This window comes from Hemiscyllium ocellatum, chromosome 4 (assembly GCF_020745735.1).
Source record: "Hemiscyllium ocellatum isolate sHemOce1 chromosome 4, sHemOce1.pat.X.cur, whole genome shotgun sequence".
Taxonomy (NCBI): domain Eukaryota; kingdom Metazoa; phylum Chordata; class Chondrichthyes; order Orectolobiformes; family Hemiscylliidae; genus Hemiscyllium; species Hemiscyllium ocellatum.
Window position 1 is genome coordinate 738,552 of NC_083404.1, and position 23,781 is coordinate 762,332.

Sequence of the window (23,781 nt, forward strand, 5' to 3'; positions counted from 1 at the left end):
AGCAGACAAAAAGCAGCTGCACTTGATAACAGCACCACGATAACCTTGAGAGTCAAATAGCGAATAGCCCCTACATAATCTGAATTATTCATTAAGTAGAGATCATTCTTCATTTTCCGTGAAGTTAATCAACTGTTGGATATCCAGTTTGTGGAACTGGTCTCTACGGATCTAACAAATAGAAGTAACAGAATTGTAATTGAACCTGTATTAATATTTTTAACACCGGGCTGCAGGAACTGTTTCATACACAAAACACAGCTGCAATCAAATTGTTCATGTAATGTCTTAAATTTCAAAGATAGCAATGTTGAGAAAATACCATACTTAGCAAAACCATAATCTGTCTATACGAATCAGTAGCAAAATACCTTTCTCTATCGTCTCGCAACAAACAATATCTGAGCCATTATTCTTACCTGTTGCAGTCTATCAGAACTTCAGTATACTCTTAAACCATGATGTGTTCGAGTAAAAAATGAGGTCTGCAGATGCTGGAGATCACAGCTGCAAATGTGTTGCTGGTCAAAGCACAGCAGGCCAGGCAGCATCTCAGGAATAGAGAATTCTCTATTCCTGAGATGCTGCCTGGCCTGCTGTGCTTTGACCAGCAACACATTTGCAACCATGATGTGTTACCCAGTAAAGCAGCAACAACTATATATGAACAGCTATCACCTACTTTCTCTTCAACCAAAGTTACAGAATCCATAGCTGAATTCACAGAGGAGAATGAGGCGTGGGGTAGATCAGCCATAATCTCGTGGAATAGTGGACAGGCTTGAGTGGTTGAATATCCTGCTTCTATTTCTTATGTCCTTACCACTATGGGCCACAAAAACAAAATCAGTTATGTGCCTACACCAACTAGTCTGGAAGGAAAGTTGATCATTAAGTTGTGGAGAAAAAGCACATGACAGTGTTCAAGGAAGAAAGGGTCTTCTCCCAACATCCATCCTCCCTTAACCAAGATTTCCTAAATCATATTAAGTAGCCTTTTATTTCTTTGCTATTTGCATTACCTTAGTGGGTACACATTGTGTGCTGTAGTATCCTATTCATTAAAATGTTTAAAAGAATAAGTTGTAACATCTTTATGAAATCCTCAAGGTAGAAGGAACTATACAATTACACAAGACTTTCAAAAAAGTTGTCTTCCTTTTTTCTTGTTTGGCTAAGTTGTAAAGCAGGCAATGCATTTATCCCCTGAAGCATTATTGCAGCTGTTTAAGTACCTTTCATTGTTTGTATTTTGTAGAATACATCACTTCCATGGTCAGTAACTAAGTTGAACTTACAAACAATGAAGTATCTTTTTTCCATGATGTATTGTTTCATGGAAGGAGTACCCTGCAATGAATCTGTATGCTAACAAGATGTGCACTTCCTCTTGGCTTAGAGAGCAAAAATGAATATGATGATTGTAGTGCTGAGATGTTAGTGTACTTTGTTTTGTTTATAAGGTAAAACACTGGTTTCACTCACTGCATATTAATTTTTTAAGCTTCTATGCAGGTGGTTCTGAGCACAGTGGCCAGCAGATAGTTGGACCGCCAAAGAAAAAGAATCTAAATGAAATTGTAGATGATCTTTTTAAAGGAGCTAAAGAACATGGGGCGGTTCCAGTTGACCACTGGACAGGAGAGGCAAACAGAGCTTTGGTAAGTGAACATAGGATTGCCTGATTAGATTAGATTACTTACAGTGTGGAAACAGGCCCTTCGGCCCAACAAGTCCACACCGACCCGCCGAAGCGCAACCCACCCATACCCCTTACCTAACACTACGGGCAATTTAGCATGGCCAATTCACCTGACCCGCACATCTTTGTGACTGTGGGAGGAAACCGGAGCACCCGGAGGAAACCCACGCAGACACGGGGAGAACGTGCAAACTCCACACAGTCAGTCGCCTGAGGCGGGAATTGAACCCAGGTCCCTGGCGCTGTGAGGCAGCAGTGCTAACCACTGTGCCACCGTGCCGCCTTTTCTGTAGAACCATTGTGAATTCAGCATTCTCAATGGGTTTAGGATATAACAAAAGCATTTGATAGCTTTACAGGTGAAAGTGTAGGAATGGGTGGATAAATATTCAACAATTAGAATGTTTTAAGTAACAATGAACGAATGGTAGTGTTGCCTTTGCAAGATTAAAACCCCTGTGTAAATGAAATTCACATGTATGTAAAAAATGGTTAGAAGAGTTAGTAAAAGTTCTAATGCATAAATCACCAAAACCAAGCATCTGAATAATAGAGAACACAAATGGAAGGTTCGAAGGGAATAAAGTATAAAAGCAAGAAAGTCTTGGTAAAACACCAGTTAGAACACACCTGGAATACTGTGTACAATTTTGGTACCCTTATCTAAGGAAAGTTCTACTGGCAGTGGGGGAGTCAGAGAAGATTCACTGGGTTGATCCCAGGTACAGAGGGATTTTCTTATGAGAAGAGGTGCTGAGTCCCCCAAAACTGGGCTTCAGTTTACCCTGAAAAAAGATCTTATGTGCAAAAAAAGCAAGCAAAAATACCTCTTCCTCTCTGCACCAAATTTGATTTGATTTATTATTGTGACATTTCTCTGAGAAACAGTGAAAAGAGGCCTGTATTCATGAGTGTTTAGGAAAATAACAGGCGATTTTATTGAAACATCCAAGATTCTTGGGGACTTGACAGGTGCAGTGATCTTGCTTCCCTCTGTGCTAGAGTATAGGACCAGAGGGCAAAATCTCACAGTAAGGGGGTGGGTTCTAGTTAGGACAGAGGTAGTGAGAAATTTCTTCCCTAAGGGTAGGGAATCAGTGTAATTCTTTACCGCAAAGATTTTTAATCAGTTAGGGAGTTGAAGGTTATAGGTAAAAGGCAGAAAAGTGGAGTTCAGGATTATCAAATGAATGGCAGAGGAGACTCGATTTACTGAAAAGCCTAATTCTGTTCCTATTTTTTATGGCCTTAGAGCATAACAAATAGGTGCGGGAGTAGGCCATTCAGTCCTTCGAGCCATTCAATATGACCATGGCTGATCATGCAGTCTCAGTATCCCATTCCTGCCCTTTCTCCATACCCCTTGATCCCTTCAGCGGCAAAGCCCAGATCCAGCTCCATCTTGAATATATCGAATGAACTCGTTCCAATGCTTTCCTGTGGGAGAGAATTCTACAGGTTCGCAAGTCTCTGAGTGAAAAAATCTTCCTCATCTCAGTTCTGAAAGGCTTATCCCTTATCCTTAGACTGGGACCCCTTCAGGACTTCCCCAACATTGGGAACATTCTTCCCACTTCTAGTCTGTCCAGTGCCACCAAGATTTTACATGTTTCTACGAGACTTCCCCCCCCCCCATCATTCTTGTAAATTCCAGCCTTAATGTTGAGTGTTAAAGAATGCACCAACTGCATTGCAGATTCAAGTCATAACTGAGGTTCCATAATGTATAGGAGCAGGCGTAAGCCACTAGGTTCATCGCTGACACCTCCGCCTACAGCCCCCTTGATCATGACCTCATTACCTCTGGGAAACCTCCCATCCATAGCCTTCAACTTCGTTGTCCGTGAACCCTGCACTGCCCGATTCTAACTCCTTCTGAAGATTCACAAACCTGACTGCCCCTGTCGACCCATTGTCTCAGCCTGCGCCTGTCTCATTGAACCCATCTCTGCCTACTTCGACATCATCCTCTCCCTCTCAGTCCAGGAACTCCCCGCCTACGTTCGTGACACCACCCACGCCCTTCACCTCCTCTAAGATTTTTGTTTTCCCGAGCCCCAATACCTTATCTTCACCATGGACATCCAATCCCTGCACACATTGATTCACCACAACGAAGGTCTCCAAGCCTTCTGTTTCTTCCTCTCACGCAGTCCTAACCAGAACCCTTCCACACTCATCCGCCTGGCTGAACTGGTCCTCACCCGAAACAAATTCTCCTTCCAACCCTTCAACTTCCTCTAAACCAAAGGGGTAGCCATGAGCACCTGCATGGATGTTTATTGGATATGTGGAACAGTCCATCTTCTGTAGTTACACTGGTACCACCCCCCACCTGTTCCTCTGCTACATCGATGACTGTATTGGCACCGCCTTGTGCTCCCACGAGGAGGTTGAACAGTTCATCGACTTTACCAGCACCTTCCACCCTGACCTCATATTCATCTGGATCATGTGGGACACCTCCCTCCCCTTCCTGGACCTCTCCATCATCATCTCTGGTGACTGACTAACCACAGACAAAGCCCACCAACTCCCACAGCTACCAGACTTCACCTCCTCCTACTCTATCTCTTGTAAAAATGCCATCCCTTATTCTCAATTCCTCTGCCTCTGCTGCATCTGTTCCCAAGATGACCAATTCCACCTCAGAAAGTCCCAGGTGGCCTCCTCCTTCCATGATCACAACTTCCCTTCCCAAGTGGGATCCCAACTTCCCTCCAGCACATCTCCTCCACTTCACGCACCACCACCCTTGAACTCCACCCCTCCCAATGCACTGATGTGAGACTCACCAGTCTACAGTTTGCTGGATTATCCATATTTCCCTTCTTGAACAGTGGAACAACATTAGCTACTTGGCAGTTCTCAGGGTCCTCTCCTGTGGCTAGCGAGGATACAAAGATTAGAATAGATTAGTTACAGTGTGGAAACTGGCCCTTCGGCCTAACAAGTCCACACCGATCCGCTGAAGCATAACCCATCCAGACCCATTCTCCTACATTTACCCCTAACACTAAGGGCAGTTTTAGCTTGGCCAATTCAACTAACCTGCACAGGTCCCAGCAATCTCCTCTCTTGCCTCTCTCAGTAACCTGGACCAGATATCATTGAGCTTTGGGGACGTATCCACCTTAGGGTCTTCAAGAGACCCAACATTGCTGCTTTCTTGATCTCAAAAAGCCCTAGCATATTAGCTTGGAGTCCTAGAGATATACAACATGGAAACAGACCCTTTGGTCCAACTCAACCATGCCGACTGGATATCCAAACCTAGTCTAGTCCCATCTGATCTAATCTAATCATTTGCCAGCACTTGGCCCATATCTATCTAAACCCTTCCTATTCATATACTCATCCAGATGCCTTTTAAATGCTGCAATTGTACCAGCCTCCACCACTTCCTCTGACAGCTCATTCTATACACACACCACCCTCTGTGTGTGAAGGTTGCCCCTTAGGTCTCTTTTATATCCTTCCCCTCTCACCCTAAACCTATACCCTCTAGTTCTGGGACACCCTCATCCCAGGGAAAAGACCTTGTCTATTTATCCTATCCATGCCCCTCATGATTTTATAAACCCCTATAAGGTCACCACTCAGCCTTCAATGTTCAATGGAAAACAGCCCCAGTCTATTCAGCTTGTCCTGAGAGTTTGAATCTTCCAACCTTCGCAACATCCTCGAAAATCTTTCCTGAACCCTTTCAAGTTACACAACATCCTTCAGATAGGAAGGAGACCAGAATTGCATGCAATATTCCAAACGTGGCCTAACCAATGTCCTGTACAGCCACAGCATGACTTCCCAACTCCTATACTCAATGTTCTGACCAATAAAGGAAAGCATGCCAAACACCTATCTACCTGCAACTCTACTTTTAAGGAGCTATGAATCTGTACTCCATGGTCTCTTTGTTCAGCAACAGTCCCTCGGACCTGACCATTAAGTGGAAAAGTCCTGCTCTCATTTGCTTTTCCAAAATACAGCACCTCACATTTATCTAACTTAAACTCCATCTGCCACTCCTCAGCCCATTGGTCCATTTGATCAAGATCTCGTTGTACTCTGAGGTAACCTTCACTGTCCACTACACCTCCAATTTTGGTGTCATCTGCAAATTTACTAACTATACCTCCTATGCTCACATCCAAATCATTTACGTAAATGACAAAAAGTAGTGGACCCAGCACTGATCCTTGTGGCACTCCACTGGTCACAGGCCTCCAGTCTGCAAAGCAACCCACCACCACCCTCTGTGTTTTACCTTTGAGCCAGTTCTGTATCCAAATGGTTAGTTGTTCCTGTATTGCATGAGATCTAATCTTGCGAACCAATCTCCCATGGGGAACATTGTCAAACTCCTTACTGAAGCCCATATCGATCATGTCCACCACTCTGCCCTCATCAATCCTCTTTGTTACTTCAGAAAACTCAATCAAGTTCGTGAGATATAATTTTCCGCACACAAAAAACCATGCTGACTACCACTAATCAGTCTATGCCTTTCCAATACATGTAAATCCTGTCCCTCAGGATTCCCTCCAACAACTTACCCACCACTGACATCAGGCTCACTGGTCTATAGTTCCCTGGTTTGTCCTGACCACCTTTCTTAAATAGTGGTACCATATTACCCAACCTCCAGTCTTCCGACACCTCACCTGTGACTATCAATGATACAAATATCTTAGCAAGGGGCCCAATAATCACTTCCCTAGCTTCACACAGAGTTCTGATGTACACCTGATCAGGTCCTGAGGATTTATTCACTTTTATGCACTTCAAGACATCCAGCATCACCACCTCTGTAATATGGACATTTTGCAAAATGTCACCATCGATTTCCCCACAATCCATATCTTCCTTGTCCTTCTCCACAGTAAACACTATCGCAAACTGCTGGTTTCGTATCTTCCCTATCTCCTGTGGCTCCACACATAGGCTGTCTTGCTGGCCTTTGATAGGCCCTATACTCTCCCTAGTTACTCTTTTGTCCTTAATATATTTATAAAATCTCTTTGGATTCTCCTTAACCCTATTTTCCAAAGCTATCCCATGCCTGCGTTTTGCCCTCCTGATCTCCCTCTTGCGTTCACTCCTACTGCCTTTATACTCTTCTAATGACCCTCTTGATTGCTCTTAAAAATACCTGACATATGCTTCCTTTCTTTTACCCAAACCCTCAATTTCTTTAGTCATCCAGTATTCCCCATACCTATCAGCCTTCTCTTTCACCCTTACAGGAAAATACTGTCTCTGGATTCTGATTATCTCATTTCTGAAGGCTTCCCATTTTCCAATGAACATTTGCCCCTAATCAGCTTTTCAAAATTCTTGCCTAATACCATCAAAGTTAGCCTCCCTCCAATTTAGAACTTCATATTTTAGATCACTATTATAAAACTAACAGAATTATGGTCGCTGGCCTCAAAAGTGCTCCCCCACTGACACCTCAGTCACCTGCCCTGCCTTATTTCCCAAGAGTAGGTCAAGTTTTGCACCTTCTCTTGGAGGTACATTACATATTGAATCAAAAATACTTTCTTGTACACACTTAACAAATTCCTCTCCATCTAAACATGGCAGTCCCAGTCTACGCTTGGAAAGTTAAAATCCCCTACCATAACCATCCTATTATTCTTATAGATAACTGAAATCACCTTACATATTTGTTCCTCAATTTTCCTCTGACTATTAGGGTGTCTATAATACAATCCCAATAAGGTTATCATCCCTTTCTTATTTCTCAATTCCACCCAAATAACTTCCCTGGATGTATTTCTGGGAATATCCTCCCTCAGCACAGCTGTAATGCTATCCCTTATCAAAAATGTCACTCCCCCTCCTCTCTTACCTCCCTTTCTATCCTTCCTGTAGCATTTGTATCCTGGAACATTAAGCTGCCAGTCCTGTCCATCCCTGAGCCATGTTTCCGTAATTGCTATGATATCCCAGTCCCATGTTCCTAACCATGCCCTGAGTTCATCTGCCTTCCCTATTAGGCCTCTTGCATTGAAATAAATAGTTTAATTTATTCAGTCCTATCTCGTTCTCTGTTTTGACCCTGACTGTTTGCCTTGCTCCTTTTCCCAACTGTACTAGTCTCAGATTGATGTCTTTCCTCACTAAAAGCCTGGGTCCCAACAACACCACTCCCCCCCCCCCCCCCCCCCCCCCACACCTCCACCCCCCTACTTACTGGTTTAAATCCTCCCAAGCAGCTCTAGCAAATCTGCCTGCCAGTATATTAGTCTTCTTACAATTCAGGTGCAATCTGTCCCCATTAGCTACATTTGGTTGATAGCCTACTGTGATTAGCATGGGAATACAGAGTTTAAACATTCAGAATAAGCATAAAAGGTGTCTTTAAAGTACTCAAGTTACAGTCCTTTTCCAACATGAATCTGTGCTTGCTGGGCTCCACAACACAAGGTAACGCTGCCACCACACTGGCCTATGTCTAGGACTTGCTCTGCTCTCTGCCAGGCCCCATCCATGATTCAACTCACCTCCTTTCTGCAAGTTGGGTAGGCTAGTTTCAAAAGTTAAAAGTTGGGTTGGGTGGAGAAAAGCTGTACACAGAGAGGGGGGGGGGACAAACGAAAAGCAGAGGGGCTTCCACTGGAGCATCTAACTCTCCCGTCATCTTGTCTGATATATAAAGGTGTAAATGGAGCTTTGACTGGCAACATGTAGTTGATTGGTGTGTGTATATCATTACTTAGTTATTGATGACAAAGGCCTTCTGCCTGCCAACAACTGTACAATTGGTGCTTTGGAAGCAGAATAGCTTAGAACTCGGAGCAAGTTACGGAGGAGCCAGCTCATGCTTGTTGTCTTTCCTTTGCAGAAAAAGCTACTTTGAGCCCCAATAAATGATCAACAGATGCTGTGAACGGAGACCACTGATCTGCTTTCCCAGTTTTCCCCTTGTTCATAACACAATATTTTTAACCCCTTGTGTGTTGTGCGTGGGTGCGTGCGTGTGGGGGTGGGGGTGGGGGTGCTAGAGTTCAGAAGATGATTGGAGCTTTAATTAGGAGAGTTATATGCCATTGGTTCATAGTTGTTTAAATGTAGATGGAGCCTATTTACTTTAATAAATTGTAGTTTTTAAGTACAAAATTTAGTACATGCCTTCTGTCAGCCAGTATCTAAAAAGAGAATCTTGCAAATTTTGAAAGATCTTCAACTTTTGTGACAATTCCAGGAATAGCAGAGCTCAACTTCCATGTGCTATCTGAACTGGCATAATGTAATCAATGGGAACTGTGTTGTTAGTCCAGCAATGTGTCTATTTTTAAAGGAATATGTAATTTAACCAAGATATTGTAGTTTCAAAGGAACAATTTAGGATCTCTCTTTACTGGCCTCTGCGCTTTACACTTGCCATAAATTATAGGGAGTGTTCCTGGTGGATAATCAATGCTGCCACATTACCACGTCTCCAAATCTTAAACCTATAGAACAGTAATATTCATAGTATAATCAAGCACAATACATGTTTATACAACAAGCAAAGCAGATGATGTACGACTGATGAAATGTTAGGATGTGAAATGTTCTGATTTTTCCCTTTGAATTTTGGGAGAAACGTTGGATGATATTGGACCACTTTTTAAAATATCTCTCAAAACATTTATGCTGAGGTAGTATGTTATCAAAGGTAAAGCCCTGAAGAGACTTTTGAAGTTGGGAGGTCTACAGGAAGGTGAATGAGTCTAGCAGAGGAATTCTGATCTGCACAAATATATTGCCTGAGATTTCCACACCAGTAACAGATTATAGAGAGTCGAGATCCACAGCAAAGTCAATCAGCAGAATTGTGAGCAGGAGTGCAAACCCGGAAAATGAGGTCATGGAAAAATCTTAATAAGCACAAGAACTTTTAAACTGAAGTGTTGAGATACAAACTCAGTGGAGGCAGTTGCGAAGAACACATTTATCTTAGTTAACTGAGGAACATTGTATAGTTTGCATGATTTCCTTGCAAGGATTACTATCAGTCCCATCTGATAACTTTTTTGTTTTTAAATTTGTATATCATTTTACAACTGCTTGCCTGAGACCATTGAATTAAGAGATCTGCCCAGTGTGATACTTTAAGTAATGAAAGTAGCATTTGCCATCATTAATGCACCAAAACGGCAATAACTTTGGGGACTCTACGCAGAACAATGCAAGAGGCCGGAAAATGCTATCACCAATGTCAGTCTTCTCCCACTGACCCTAACCCTAACCCTAACCCTAACCCTAACCCTGAAAATGCTATCACCAATGCCAGTCTTCTCTCACTGACCCTAACCCTAACCCTGAAAATGCTATCACCAATGCCAGTCTTCTCTCACTGACCCTAACCCTAACCCTAACCCTAATCCTAACCCCATTGCATTTCCAAAGCAATAAGTAAGTTAATTAAAATTTTCACTTTTATACTGTTAGTCTTGCTGTAAAATCCTTTGGAAAATATTGCACCTGGATTGTTAATAGCATGATACGTTCATAATTACTGCAAAATATTTACATTAGCTTTACACACAATTTTAAATTGTGGCATTTCAGATTTCTCCATTATGATAAAACAGTGCATTTTTAAAGTTTTTTTCTTAGATTACTTATTGTGTGGAAACAGGCCCTTCGACACAACAAGTCCACACCGACCCGCTGAAGCGCAACCCACCCAGACCCATTCCCCTACATTTACCCCTGCACCTAACACTACGGCCAATTCACCTGGCCTGCACATTTTGGATTGTGGGAGGAAACCGGAGCACCCGGAGGAAACCCACGCAGACACGGGGAGAATGTGCAAACTCCACACAGAGAGTCACCTGAGGCAGGAATTGAACCCAGGTCTTTAGTGCTGTGAGGCAGCAGTGCTAACCACTGAGCCACCATGCCGTTGTGTAAAAGTTTAGTTTCAGTTGTTATAACACTGGGTAAACGCTAATTTAAACCCGATACACAGATGCTCACCTTGTGCCCTAATCTGTTAAATTTCAAGAGGCAAAGAACTACCCCAGAGGCCACTATTTAAAGTAAAAATTAACAATTTTATTTAAGTTCAAAAGAGAAGATTAAACAATTATTTATAACTCCTTTCTCTTAAACCTATCTTTTGCCTCCCACTCTACAACACTAGTCTGATAAAAATCCCAGATTAAGATTGACAAAAAAAAATCAAATTTAAAATCCAGCCAGCTGTTGAATCTTTGTATCTTCCTCTGAAGATTTTCCTCTGTCGTCTTGTCTTCAGTATTTTGTTTTACAGGTCTTTCATGTGAACAGGTACCTTTCAGAGAACTATTTGGCTAACAGTCTATACTTGTTGGTCTTCTTGCCATTCGCCTCCTAACTGTTCAAAATGCCCAGTTTTATGTACATAAAACATCGAATAATTTCATTGGTTTGATGTCATCCCAAACAGTAAAATTCAAACTTGATTAGATTTTGGTATCTGGGGCTTAACTTAAACTGATTGGCCGAACTTGAATTTGTTTTTGTTCCATTGCAGCACAATCCCAGCTATTTGTTTCTACCAAGTGTTACATTTATAAATTGTTCAGGACACTGTGCTTTCAGTCAGGCCTTGCTTGCTTCCTCTCTCTCTCTCTCTCTCTCTCTCTCTTAAAGATACAGTGCACCCTCTACACCTTCATAGCACTACCTTAATCTTACCTAATTAATTACTTTGTTTTTTGAAAGTTTAAATTTAAAGTGAAGTGGTAAATTATTTTTAACTTTGTGGTTTGTTTCTGTGAAAACGTTTCAATGTGATTGACTCGTGATCTGCTTGTTAACATCGCTAGTATTAAGAGCCTGGAAATCTGTTGACTTGGTGCCAGGTGTGAACTGCTGTTGAGTAGGGGGTAATGCATTCCACAAGTATTCTCATGCACAGAAAGCCACAAATTTTATCTCATCATGTTTAATGTAAATTTTCTTGTAGCAAAATAATTAATTAGGTTTGATTAAGATAGAGGCCAAAATAATGTTGTGAGCAATTTTCTTCGAGATTAATAATCTCACTGTAGATTTCAAAAATAGGACAGTGTGAAATAAGGTGTTGTAGTTATTTTTTGGGTAAAACTTTTGTGAACAAACACAGCACAGCTCTTATAATGTGCTCGTAAAAACTGTAAGATTTCCAATTTATTTTCTAGCCATTCACTGGTGGTGGATACCGATTGGGAGCATCATCGCAGGAACAATCTGAATATGTGTTGCAAGATAAAAAACAAGATTCTAATCTCGATGTAAGTTTTGAATGTTAACATTCCAGAAAATAAATTGGTGAAGGATAGAAACAGAGTCAACGTATATACAGTTTTTATTTACTGAGGTGTAAATTAGAGGCATCCACCTCCAAAGCCACCAATAATAATATCAATCTGTGTCTATTTAGAGACAGAAATGGATGCCCCGTTAAGGGACACCACTTGCTCGTAATGAAACATTATCCAAATGCAATTAACAGCAGGAGTTGAAGCTAAAAAGCACGACTGTCTGCAGCAAAACTATTATTCCTTGCAAAAATTCCCATCTATTCTTTTCCACCATTCAAGGGTTATGCCTGCGTTGTATGTGCCTACATTCGCTAAAACAATATCCATTATCTGAACCTGAATGTATATCCATCTCTCCTACCTTGCTTTCCATCTAATGTGTGAACAATGTCTTAATGAAAATGTAACAGTGATTCTCCCACCAGATTGGGTACAGGGGAAAACTTGATGAAATCAGATGTCGTTCTGGTAATGAAGTGGGCACCATTGCATCATTGCTGTTATTCTGGGCCCCAGTGATGGAAGTGCCACCTGATGAGAATTACTGGTTAATCAGGCTCTCAGCTGCACATGCCGCAGTGTCTTAAAGGGGTAAAGTTTATAGGAGAGTGTGATTGGGTTAAGTCTAAGAAAAGGGCAGGAGGTGGCTTTCTACTGAGCAATCCTCCCCTTGCTCCATCATTGCCAGGCTCCTCTACCCCCAAGGGGACACTGGCAATCCTAATAGAAAAAGCCATGTGGCCTCCATTTATCTCTGAGCCACTAAATAATTGGGCTGAGTGACAATTGGTGTCAATTAGCTCATATTGAACGTAGCTGACATCTACCACTGGTAGTGTGGAATCATGCCTCAGCCTATCAGGAGACTTAAGAACAGCCTGTCCAGAATAAGGACATTTGACTCCGGCATTATGTTTCTTATTGTGAAGAAATCCAGCCGCTCTGGCTGGCGATGTTTCAGTCTGGTTGTTGAAGAGCTCCCTGCTCCTGACCCTGCCAAAGGCCCTATAGTGGACAGCATGCTCAAACAGATCCTGGGGCTAGAATTTGTATCTGAATCTCCAGAAAACACAAGTTAGATCCGGTTGCAGAGCTTGAATCTGTTCTGTGGGGAAGCAGTTGTTTATTGGGATTTTGGACCATAGAACCATAAAATATAGGAGCGGAATCAGGCCATTCGGCCCATTCAATTTGAGGGGAACAGCAGACTGTAATGGAAAGCAAGTACAAAGGGATCTGGGAGTGCTAGTCGAGGATTCTCTAAAGGTAAACATGCAGGTTGAGTCCGTGATTAAGAAAGCGAATGCAATGTTGTCATTTATCTCAAGAGGATTGGAATATAAAAGCAGAGGTGTGCTACTGAGACTTTATAAAGCTCTGGTTAGGCCCCATTTGGAGTATTGTGTCCAGTCTTGGTCCCCACACCTCAGGAAGGACATACTGGCACTGGAGCATGTCCAGCGGAGATTCACAAGGATGATCCCTGGAATAGTAGGTCTAACATATGAGGAACAGCTGAGGATCCTGGGATTGTATTTATTGGAGTTTAGAAGATTAAGGGGAGATCTAATAGAAACTTACAAGATAATACATGGCTTGGAAAGGGTGGGCGTTAGGAAATTGTTTCCGTTAGGCGAGGAGACTAGGACCCGTGGACACAGCCTTAGAATTAGAGGGGGTCAATTCAGAACAGAAATGCGGAAACATTTCTTCAGCCATAGAGTGGTGGGCCTGTGGAATTCATTGCCGCAGAGTGCAGTGGAGGCCGGGACGCTAAATGTCTTCAAGGCAGAGATTGATAAGTTCTTGATGTCACGAGGAATTAAGGGCTACGGGGAGAATGCTGGTAAGTGGAGTTGAAATGCCCATCAGCCATGATTGAATGGCGGAGTGGACTCAATGGGCCGAATGGCCTTACTTCCATCCTATGTCTTATGGTCTTATGGTCTTAAGTAACAGAGGAAACTTGAATATAGAAGTATTCCTTCTCCAATCTCTTTACATTTTAGTTTTTAAACTAAAATCAAACATTACAGTCAGCAGCCAAGCCATTTGGGTGTGGTGTGTGTGGGGTGGATTTCTCCAGAGGAAGGCCTTTGGCTGCTTCTGCATCCAAGCAGAAGATAACGGTCTCGGGTATCAGGCACCTACCTTCAGGTACCTAAACTGAACTCCAGAATTGATTAAACATCTCAGTTAACCTTCTTTAAGTCAACTTAGTTAGGCCCTTAACTAGGATAATTAGCTGCTCACTGCCCTGAACAAGAAACCCTGCCATGCCAGTTTGCAGAATGGAACTTTGAAACTTTAGCAAATCTAGCCCCAGTTACTGAAGTCTGTACTGTAAAGCCAGCCAGTCTCTGACAGCTGCCATCAAATCCAGGCATAAGTGTTTTGTTTGTGTTCTAATGTTTGCTTTATTGTTAAACGTATCTGCTGCATTTCTTGTTGTAGGAAAAATTGGCTCTTCTCTCTGATGTTGTGTAGTTGAAATGGTGGCTGTCTTTTACACCCTATAACTGAGGCAGATTATGAAAGTAACTTGATAACAAGAATATATCGCATTGGGACTTGGAGAATTGAATGTATTTAGGAGCCACATCATGTCATTCATAAATATTTTTCACAGTACAATTTTTAATACAATCAAAAATGTTAGATGAATGAATTACAGGAACTTTGAATAATTTAATTACTTAATCTACTTAAAGGTTAAGTTACTAAACCTGTCATTTGCAAAGAAATGAATAGAAAAATAGATTTTATTCTTACTGTGAAAGAAACCAAAGCTAATCCAAAATATTTTTGTGCTGTTTTCAAAGTAAAAATGATGTGGGGACTTCCTTTATTAGTTGTGTATTTATATGCGTGAAATAGGTTCAAATTTTGCTGAAACTGTGGAAAAATGGCTTCAGTCTAGATGATGGAGAACTGCGTACCTACACAGACCCTGCAAACGCTGAATTTTTAGAATCCATTAGCAGAGGGTAAGATTGTATTAATTCCACAATGCTAATTTTTAATGGCAGTCCAACCTTTTGAATATTTTTCACAAATTTGCTGATGTTTTCAACAATGTATTACTTTGAGATAGTTTGAACATGGGACAGAGTTTTACTCCAAACTGAAATGTGATCCATAAAATTTAAGAGTCTTTATTTTGCATGTTATTTGTTTCTTGTGGGCATTGTTTGTATAAGTTTTGTTAAGTCTCCCACTGTCCATTATTGCATGTATTTGTCTCTCTTGTACAAATTAATTCTCATGGCCGTTTTATTTTCAACCCTGCTACTTTGTATTTTTCCAAATACCTATCCCTTTCATCCTTCGTTTCTGACTCTCCTCCTTGCCATCTTATTACCACTTCCCTTTTGTACTCAGCACCTTCCATTTTCCCTTGTTGTGTTGCTTCCTCCTCCATCATTCTGTTCTAACTTTCCTGTGTCTTTACTTGTGTCAATAGAACCTAAACCTGTTGCTTTACTGACATTTCAATTAATGTTGTGTTTCCTTCTGCACGCGTGCACACAGGGAGATTCCTGTTGAACTGCAAAAAATGGTTCATGGCAATCAAGTAAGTTTGGATATGGAGGATCACAGAAGTGAAGAATATTTAAAACACAAATTGAAATTCAAGGCATTTTCTGGAGATGGACAGAAATTGGGAAGGTAAGGATGAGCATTAAATGGGATATCAGTCCATGTCACAGATTTGCTATTTGGAAATGTCCTCCAACCTTAAATAAATAAACCTTAAATTGCTTCCTGGATCTAAAGATGCCTACAGCCTTCTTGAAATTCGTCTTTGTGAAGGTATGAGTCATAGAATCATTGAATTCTATAACTTCTATGATATCAAGTAAGTAGCACATTCTGCTTGGTAAGTTCACCCTTCCTTGTAAAGATTGAAGCATTAGAAACTGTGCACTGTGCCCAAGGGACAACAGAAGGGTGGCCTTTGGATCAAAACTCAGGAGAAAAGGCAAGGTAACAAATACATCAGACTGAATTATTCCAAACAGCAAAGGTTTACAATATACTGCCTGTAAGTCAACCTGGATAAGAGTCCATTTTTAAGCAGAATGTCCTATTTATGTGATATAGCTTCTAACAGTAAGAAGAATAAGAGAATGGTCAAAGAAAGAGTAGGGCCGATCAGGGATAGCATAGAGAATTTGTGTGTGGAGTCTGAGGAGGTAGGGGAAGCCCTAAATGAGTTTTTTGCTCCTGTCTTTACGAAAGAAACGAACTTTGTGGTGAATGAAACCTTTGAAGATCAGGTGTGCATGCTGGAATGGATAGAGATAGAGGAAGCTGATGTGCTGAAAATTTTGTCAAACATTAAGATTGACAAGTCGCCAGGCCCGGACCAGATTTGTCCTCGGCTGCTTTGGGAAACGAGAAATGTAATTGCTTCGCCACTTGCGAAAATCTTTTCATCCTCGCTCTCCACTGGAGTCGTACCTGAGGACTGGAGAGAGGCAAATGTAATTCCTCTCTTCAAGAAAGGAAATAGGGAAATCCCCAGCAATTACAGACCAGTAAGTCTCACGTCTGTCGTCTGCAAGGTGTTAGAAAGTATTCTGAGTGATAGGATTTATGACCATCTGGAAGAGCATGGCTTGATTAAATGCAGTCAGCATGGCTTTGTGAGGGGCAGGTCATGCCTCACAAACCTTATTGAGTTCTTTGAGGATGTGACTAGAAAAGTTGATGAGGGTCGAGCTGTGGATGTGGTGTATATGGACTTCAGCAAGGCATTTGATAAGGTTCCCTATGGTAGGCTCATTCAGAAGGTCAGGAGGAATGGGATACAGGGGAACTTAGCTGTCTAGATGCAGAATTGGCTGGCCAACAGAAGACAGCGAGTGGTAGTAGAAGGAAAATATTCTGCCTGGAAGTCTGTGGTGAGTGGTGTTCCACAGGGCTCTGTCCTTGGGCCTTTACTGTTTGTAATTTTTATTAATGACTTGGATGAGGGGATTGAAGGATGGGTCAGCGAGTTTGCAGACGACCCAAAGGTTGGAGGTGTCGTTGAGAGTATAGACCTGTTGTAGGCTGCAGCGGGACATTGACAGGATGCAGAGATGGGCTAAGAGGTGGCAGATGGAGTTCAACCTGGATAAATGCGAGGTGATGCATGTTGGAAGGTCGAATTTGAAAGCTGAGTACAGGATTAAGGATAGGATTCTTGGCAGTGTGGAGGAACAGAGGGATCTTGGGGTGCAGGTACATAGATCCCTTAAAATGGCCACCCAGTTGGGCAGGATTGTTAAGAAAGCATATGGTGTTTTGGCTTTCATTAACAGGGGGATTGAGTTTAAGAGTCGTGAGATCTTGTTGCAGCTCTATAAAACTTTGGTTAGACCGCACTTGGAATACTGTGTCCAGTTCTGGTCGCCCTATTATAGGAAAGATATGGATGCTTTGGAGAGGGTTCAGAGGAGGTTTACCAGGATGCTGCCTGGACTGGAGGGCTTATCTTATGAGGAGAGGTTGACTGAGCTCGGACTTTTTTCATTGGAGAAAAGGAGGAGGAGAGGGGACCTAATTGAGGTATACAAGATAATGAGAGGCATAGATAGAGTCGATAGCCAGAGACTATTTCCCAGGGGCAGAAATGACTAACACGAGGGGTCATAGTATTAAGCTGGTTGGAGGAAAGTATAGAGGGGATGTCAGAGGTGGGTTCTTTACACAGAGAGTTGTGAGAGCATGGAATGCGTTGCCAGCAGCAGTTGTGGAAGCGAGGTCATTGGGGACATTTAAGAGACTACTGGACATGCATATGGTCACAGAAATGTGAGGGTGCATACATGAGGATCAGTGGTCGGCACAACATGGTGGACTGAAGGGCCTGTTCTGTGCTGTACTGTTCTTATTATCCATTCTCACAACAGCTGACCATTCATTCATTCAGAGATGTAATGTGGGCGTCACTGGCAAAGTCAATACTATTGCTCATCCCTAATTATCATTGAGAGCGTGCTAGTGAATCACGTTCTGTGTGGTGAAAACACTATGCTGCCACAGTCCATATTGCTGTTGGATAGATGGACTTCCAGGATGTTGCCAATATATTTCCAAGTTGGTAAGACTTGAGGTGTTGATGGTTTTGTGCCTGTTGCACCTGTCCTTCTGAGTGTTAGAGGTTACAGATTTGGGAGGTACTCTCAGAGGAATCTTGGTGACTTTCTTTTTGATAGTGAACTGCAGATATAGTGTGGAGAGAGCGAACGTTTGCGGTCGTAAGATTAACCTACACCTCAGAATTGACAGTGTTCAGGGAATAATGCAGTTTTGAAAGTGCTCTAAATGGATTATACAGTTCCTTCATGCCTTGTTCCCAAATTATAGCTGCGCCAACAAACTTTGGTTAGTCATAAATAATTTGTTTTTATCCCTTTTGTATAGCCCGACTCCAACCATAGTTAGCACGCCATCTTCTCCTGAGGAAGAGTTCAAATATTTTGTTAATGTTGTGGATATAAATGATTCTGAGCCAACTACCAATATTCAGGTCCGTCTGGCAGATGGAAGTCGTCTGGTGCAGAAGTTCAATCAAACTCATCGGTAAGATTTGACGTGATTCTAACTTTGTGATGTTATCACAGTACCCCTTTTCATATGTTCACCTGCATCTGCAAGTATACTCTTGGTATGATACCCAATCTGTAATTAGTGGTAGGTTGGAATTAAGAATGGGGAGTTAATAATCTTGTGGATATTCATCTAGGATGCCATCTTTGCTGTCTGGCAGTCAGATGCAGGGCTACAATGTATCAGTCCACATACCACATGGAGAGGTATAAGATATAAACTCATAAACCATCAACATCTTGTCTAAAAGTGTGATTTCTTCCAAACTCTTAGCAGCTAGACAGTAAAACAAGGTGTAGCCAGGTGTCTGTGAGCAAGATTCAAAGTTTTAGACATATTAAATGTTGAATTAGGTTGAAGAACGTTAACACAAAGTACTACTAGGGAGTAGTACTGGGTGTATTATGCTAATTTCAAATGACTGCTTCCACAGCAATGTATCATAGAATCATACAGAGTGGAAACAGACCATCTGGCCCAACAAATTCACACTGACCTTCCAGATAGTAACCCTTCCAGACACATTTCCCTACCCTATTACTCTGCATTTACCCCTAACTAATGCATCTAACCTATACATCCCTCAACACAATGGGTAATTTAGCATCACCAATTCACCTGACCTGTACATCTTTGGACTGTGGGAGGAAACTGGAGCACCCGGAGTAAACCCATATACACACGGGGTGAATGTGCAAACTCCACACAGACAGTCACCCAAAGCTGGAATCGAACCCGGGTCCCTAGCGCTGTGAGGCAACAGTGCTAAACACAGACCCCACCACCAGGGATATATTTCCCTCCACATCCCTTTCCGCCTGCCACAAAGACCATTCCCTCCGTGACTACCTGGTCAGGTCCACGCCCCCCAACAACTCACCCTTCTGTCCTGGCACATCCCCCTGCCACCGCAGGAATTGCAAAACCTGTGCCCACACCTCCTCCCTCACCTCCATCCAAGGCCCTAAAGGAGCCTTCCACATCCATCAAAGTTTTACCTGCACATCCACTAATATCATTTATTGTATCCATTGCTCCCGAAGCGGTCTCCTCTATATTGGGGAGACTGGACGCCTCCTAGCAGAGCATTTTAGGGAACACCTCTGGGATACCCGCACCAATCAACCACACCACCCTGTGGCCCAACATTTCAACTCCCCCTCCCACTCTGCCGAGGACATGGAGGTCCTGGGCCTCCTTCACCGCTGCTCCCTCACCACCAGACGCCTGGAGGAAGAACACCTCATCTTCCGCCTCAGAACACTTCAACCCCAGGGCATCAATGTGGACTTCAACAGTTTCCTCATTTCCCCTTCCCCCACCTCACCCCAGTTCCAAACTTCCAGCTCAGCACTGTCCCCATGACCTGTCCTACCTGCCTATCTTCCTTTCCACCTATCCACTCCACCCTCCTCTCTGACCTATCACTTTCATCCCCTCCCCCACTCACCTATTGTACTCTATGCTACTTTCTCCCCACCCCTACCCTCCTCTCATTTATCTCTCCACCCTTCAGGCACTCTGCCTGTATTCCTGATGAAGGGCTTTTGCCCGAAACGTCAATTTTCCTGCTCCTCGGATGCTGCCTGAACTGCTGTGCTCTTGTTCTATGATCGATCAACTTATTTCGAGAGCTAAGAGAAAGTGAGGACTGCAGATGCTGGAGATCAGAGTCGAGAGAGTGGTGCTGGAAAAGCACAGCAGGTCAGGCAGCATCTGCGGAGCAGGTGAATCGACGTTTCGGGCATAAGCCCTTCATCAGAAATGGTAATGAAGGGCTCTTGCTCGAAACGTCAGTTCTCCTGCTCTTCGGATGCTGCCTGACCTGCTGTGCTTTTCCAACACCGCACCCTGGACTCATTTAGAGAGCTGCAGAACGTGAAGTACAAAGATTTAATTGGAAAGAACCAGCTTAAATATCACAGATGGAAGACACTACCAGAATGTACATAACCACAAATTGACAAAGAAGATGTTGACTTCCCAAACTGCAGGCCTTTACTAAAGTCAAGTGTTATGGTCAGGGGATAGAGGTAACTTGAACTTTGTGTCCATCAGTAAACGTAGAAACAGAGGAAACAGCTGCAAGAGTAGGCCATTCGGCCCTGCAAGCCTGTACCACCATTCTATACAATCATGGCTGACCATGCAATCTCAATATTCTATTTCCACTTTCTTCCCATCCCCCTTGATCCCTTAAGGTGCAAGGCCCATGTCCAGCTCCCTCTTGAATGTATCTAATGAACTTGTCCTAACAGCTTCCTGTGCGAGGGAATTCCAACTGTGTGCAGAAATTCTTCCTCATCCCAGTCCTCAATGGCTTACTCCTTATTCTTAGGTTTAGGATGTAGGTTTGCTCGCTGAGCTGTAGGTTTGATATCCGGACGTTTCATTACCTGGCTAGGTAACACCATCAGTGGCGACCTCCAAGTGAAGCGAAGCTGTTGTCTCCTGCTTTCTATTTATATCTTTGTCCTGGATGAGGTTCCTGGGGTTTGTGGTGATGTCATTTCCTGTTCGTTTTCTGAGGGGTTGATAGATGGTATCTAGATCTATGTGTTTGTTTATGGTGTTGTGGTTGAGTGCCAGGCCTCTAGGAATTTTCTGGCATGTCTTTGCTTAGCCTGTCCCAATCCTGGTGGCTAACTTTCTTCCTGTTTGTCCTACGTAGTGTTTGTGGCAGTCCTTGCATGGAATTTTGTAGATGACATTGGTTTTGTCCATGGGTTGTACTGGGTCTTTTAAGTTTGTTCGTTTTTGTTTGAGAGTGTTGGTGGGTTCGTGTGCTACTAGGATTCTGAGGGGTCTTAGTAGTCTGGCTGTCATTTCTGAGACTTCTTTGATGTATGATAAGGTGGTTAGGGTTTCTGGCTGTATTTGGTCTGCTTGTCGTGGTTTGTTCTTGAGGAATCTGCGCACTATTATTTGAGTATTCGTTCTTCTTGTATAGGAGAACCACCTATGAACGTATTCAAACACAGCCAGAACCCCTAACCACCTTACCATACACATTCGAGGTTTCAGAAATGACAGCCAGACTACTGAGACCCCTCGGAATCCTAGTAGCACACAAACCCACCAACACTCTCAAACAAAAACGAACAAACTTAAAAGACCCAGCACAACCCATGGACAAAACCAATGTCATCTACAAAATTCCATGCAAGGACTGCCACAAACACTACGCAGGACAAACAGGAAGAAAGTTAGCCACCAGGATACACGAACACCAGCTAGCCACAAAAAGACACAACCCTCTCTCCCTTGTAGCCCTACACACGGACGAAAAAAACACCATTTCGACTGGGACAACACATCTATCCTGGGACAGAGAATTCCTAGAGGCCTGGCACTCCAACCACAACGCTATCAACGAACACATAGATCTAGATACCATCTATCAACCCCTCAGAAAACGAACAGGAAATGACATCACCACAAACCCCAGGAACCCCATCCAGGAGAAAGACATAAATAGAAAGCAGGAGACAACAGCTTCGCTTCACTTGAAGGTCGCCACTGATGATGTTACCGAGCCAGGTAATGAAACGTCTGGATATCAAACCTACAGCTCAGCGAGCAAACCTTCACCCTAAACCCCAACCTGAGCTACAAACCTACCCCCTAAACCTCAACCTGAGCTACAAACCTACACCCTAAACCTCTACCTGAGCTACAAACCTTCACAAATTTGAGGTGCTTTTGAACATTCTTTCTTCCTTTTGCTAATTTTTCAAATAGGCCATGGCATGTTTCCCTCACACACTGCTTCTGAAATCCGTTGTATTAAATGACACATAATAAACAAGGGGTGAACTGATGTACTCTCGCTATGTTCTGTGTTTCCATCTTTGTCTATTTGCCAATTTGTATTTTGATTAGGACCCTAAAACCTGGCAGGGCTAATAATTCCGATCAGTGTCTAAGAGGGAAACAGAGACTGCTTAGAATCCTTACACCAATTGCTTTGGCCTCAGTGCCAAACCTATTTCTCTTGGATGTTCGAGAATGTGTTTGAAGTCTTAGATGTTTTTGTTTTCCAGTCCCTTTGAGAGTTTCTCAAGTGTGCATTAATATTTTTCTAATTACAGAATTAGCGACATTCGTCACTTTATTATTCAGCACCGCCCTACTTATGCTGCTTCCTCCTTTGTATTGATGACGACTTTCCCAAGTAAAGAGCTGATAGATGAAGAGCAAACTCTGCGAGAGGCCAAACTACTTAATGCAGTGATTGTTCAGCGTGTGAAGTAATTTCACCTTTGTAGGACTGTACAGGATAGTACAAGCTGGACAAATCTTTCAATATACTGAATTTACACAACATGTGCCACATGGTAAAATTCCCATGACACTCATCTCAAACCAACTTTGCACAACAAGGAGAGATAAAGGTGTTGTGGACCTGCAGCAGGAGGCTATCCTCACTTTGCTATGAAGGCCTTATGAGAACACTTGCCTATACAGAAAAGACATACATTTAATACGTACAAGTCTACTCGTTCTCAAATGGGAAATTCTCTCACATATCAGTAACTGGAAATATTCTGCAAAAGTAACTGGAGATTTCAGATAACTTACAAACTTGAAACTTTGTTTGAACAACCACTACTGTATTTGAGCTAGTTTCACTCAAATTTTCAAACAGCTATTGTAAGTTGTGCATCTGGAGATTAAAAATGCACTAGTTGATAGACATGTATTTATGCATGATATGAGAATATTGAGTTTAATATTGACATTTTATGGGACCTGTAAGAAGTCATTAAAATTTATGTACATTTGGTAATCTCAATTGTGGAATAAAACATTGTTAACATGTATGCCATAAAATTATATTATATTATAGTGAATGTTGTATTAGTTGATGTATGCGGTTGTATCCTTGAGATGAACATTACCAGCCATGTCAAGAATGTCTTAAATTGATAGGTTCTTTGAATTGTTTGCAGCAGCAATGACTGCATGTTTCATTGCTTATAGAACCAGTTAAATGTTCATTTTGAAATTCAATGATGGCTCAAAACATTGGAGTGCCTATTATTTTCAAATAATTGGAGCAGATTATTTGGCTTAGTTTGAGTTATGAGTCTGTCATAGGATATGGATGTTAGTATTCAGTTTGTTATTAATTATCTTCCATTTTATTGCTGGTCATGCAATGTTTATGACGAATTTAGAAATAAAAAC

General features: G+C 42.3%; 1 protein-coding gene across 1 annotated transcript in view; it reads left to right on the forward strand.

Moving 5' to 3' along the window:
• The window catches only part of LOC132815158 (NSFL1 cofactor p47-like), a 66,025-nt gene extending 42,743 nt beyond the window's left edge, over positions 1 to 23,282 (forward strand). Inside the window, exons 4-9 of the mRNA XM_060823971.1 lie at positions 1,505 to 1,661; positions 11,869 to 11,961; positions 14,869 to 14,978; positions 15,523 to 15,660; positions 18,406 to 18,564; positions 22,683 to 23,282. Of these exons, the coding sequence (XP_060679954.1) occupies positions 1,505 to 1,661; positions 11,869 to 11,961; positions 14,869 to 14,978; positions 15,523 to 15,660; positions 18,406 to 18,564; positions 22,683 to 22,845 (820 nt within the window). The 3' untranslated portion in view covers positions 22,846 to 23,282. The remainder of the gene's footprint in view (positions 1 to 1,504; positions 1,662 to 11,868; positions 11,962 to 14,868; positions 14,979 to 15,522; positions 15,661 to 18,405; positions 18,565 to 22,682) is intronic.
• Positions 23,283 to 23,781: the final 499 nt, after the last annotated feature.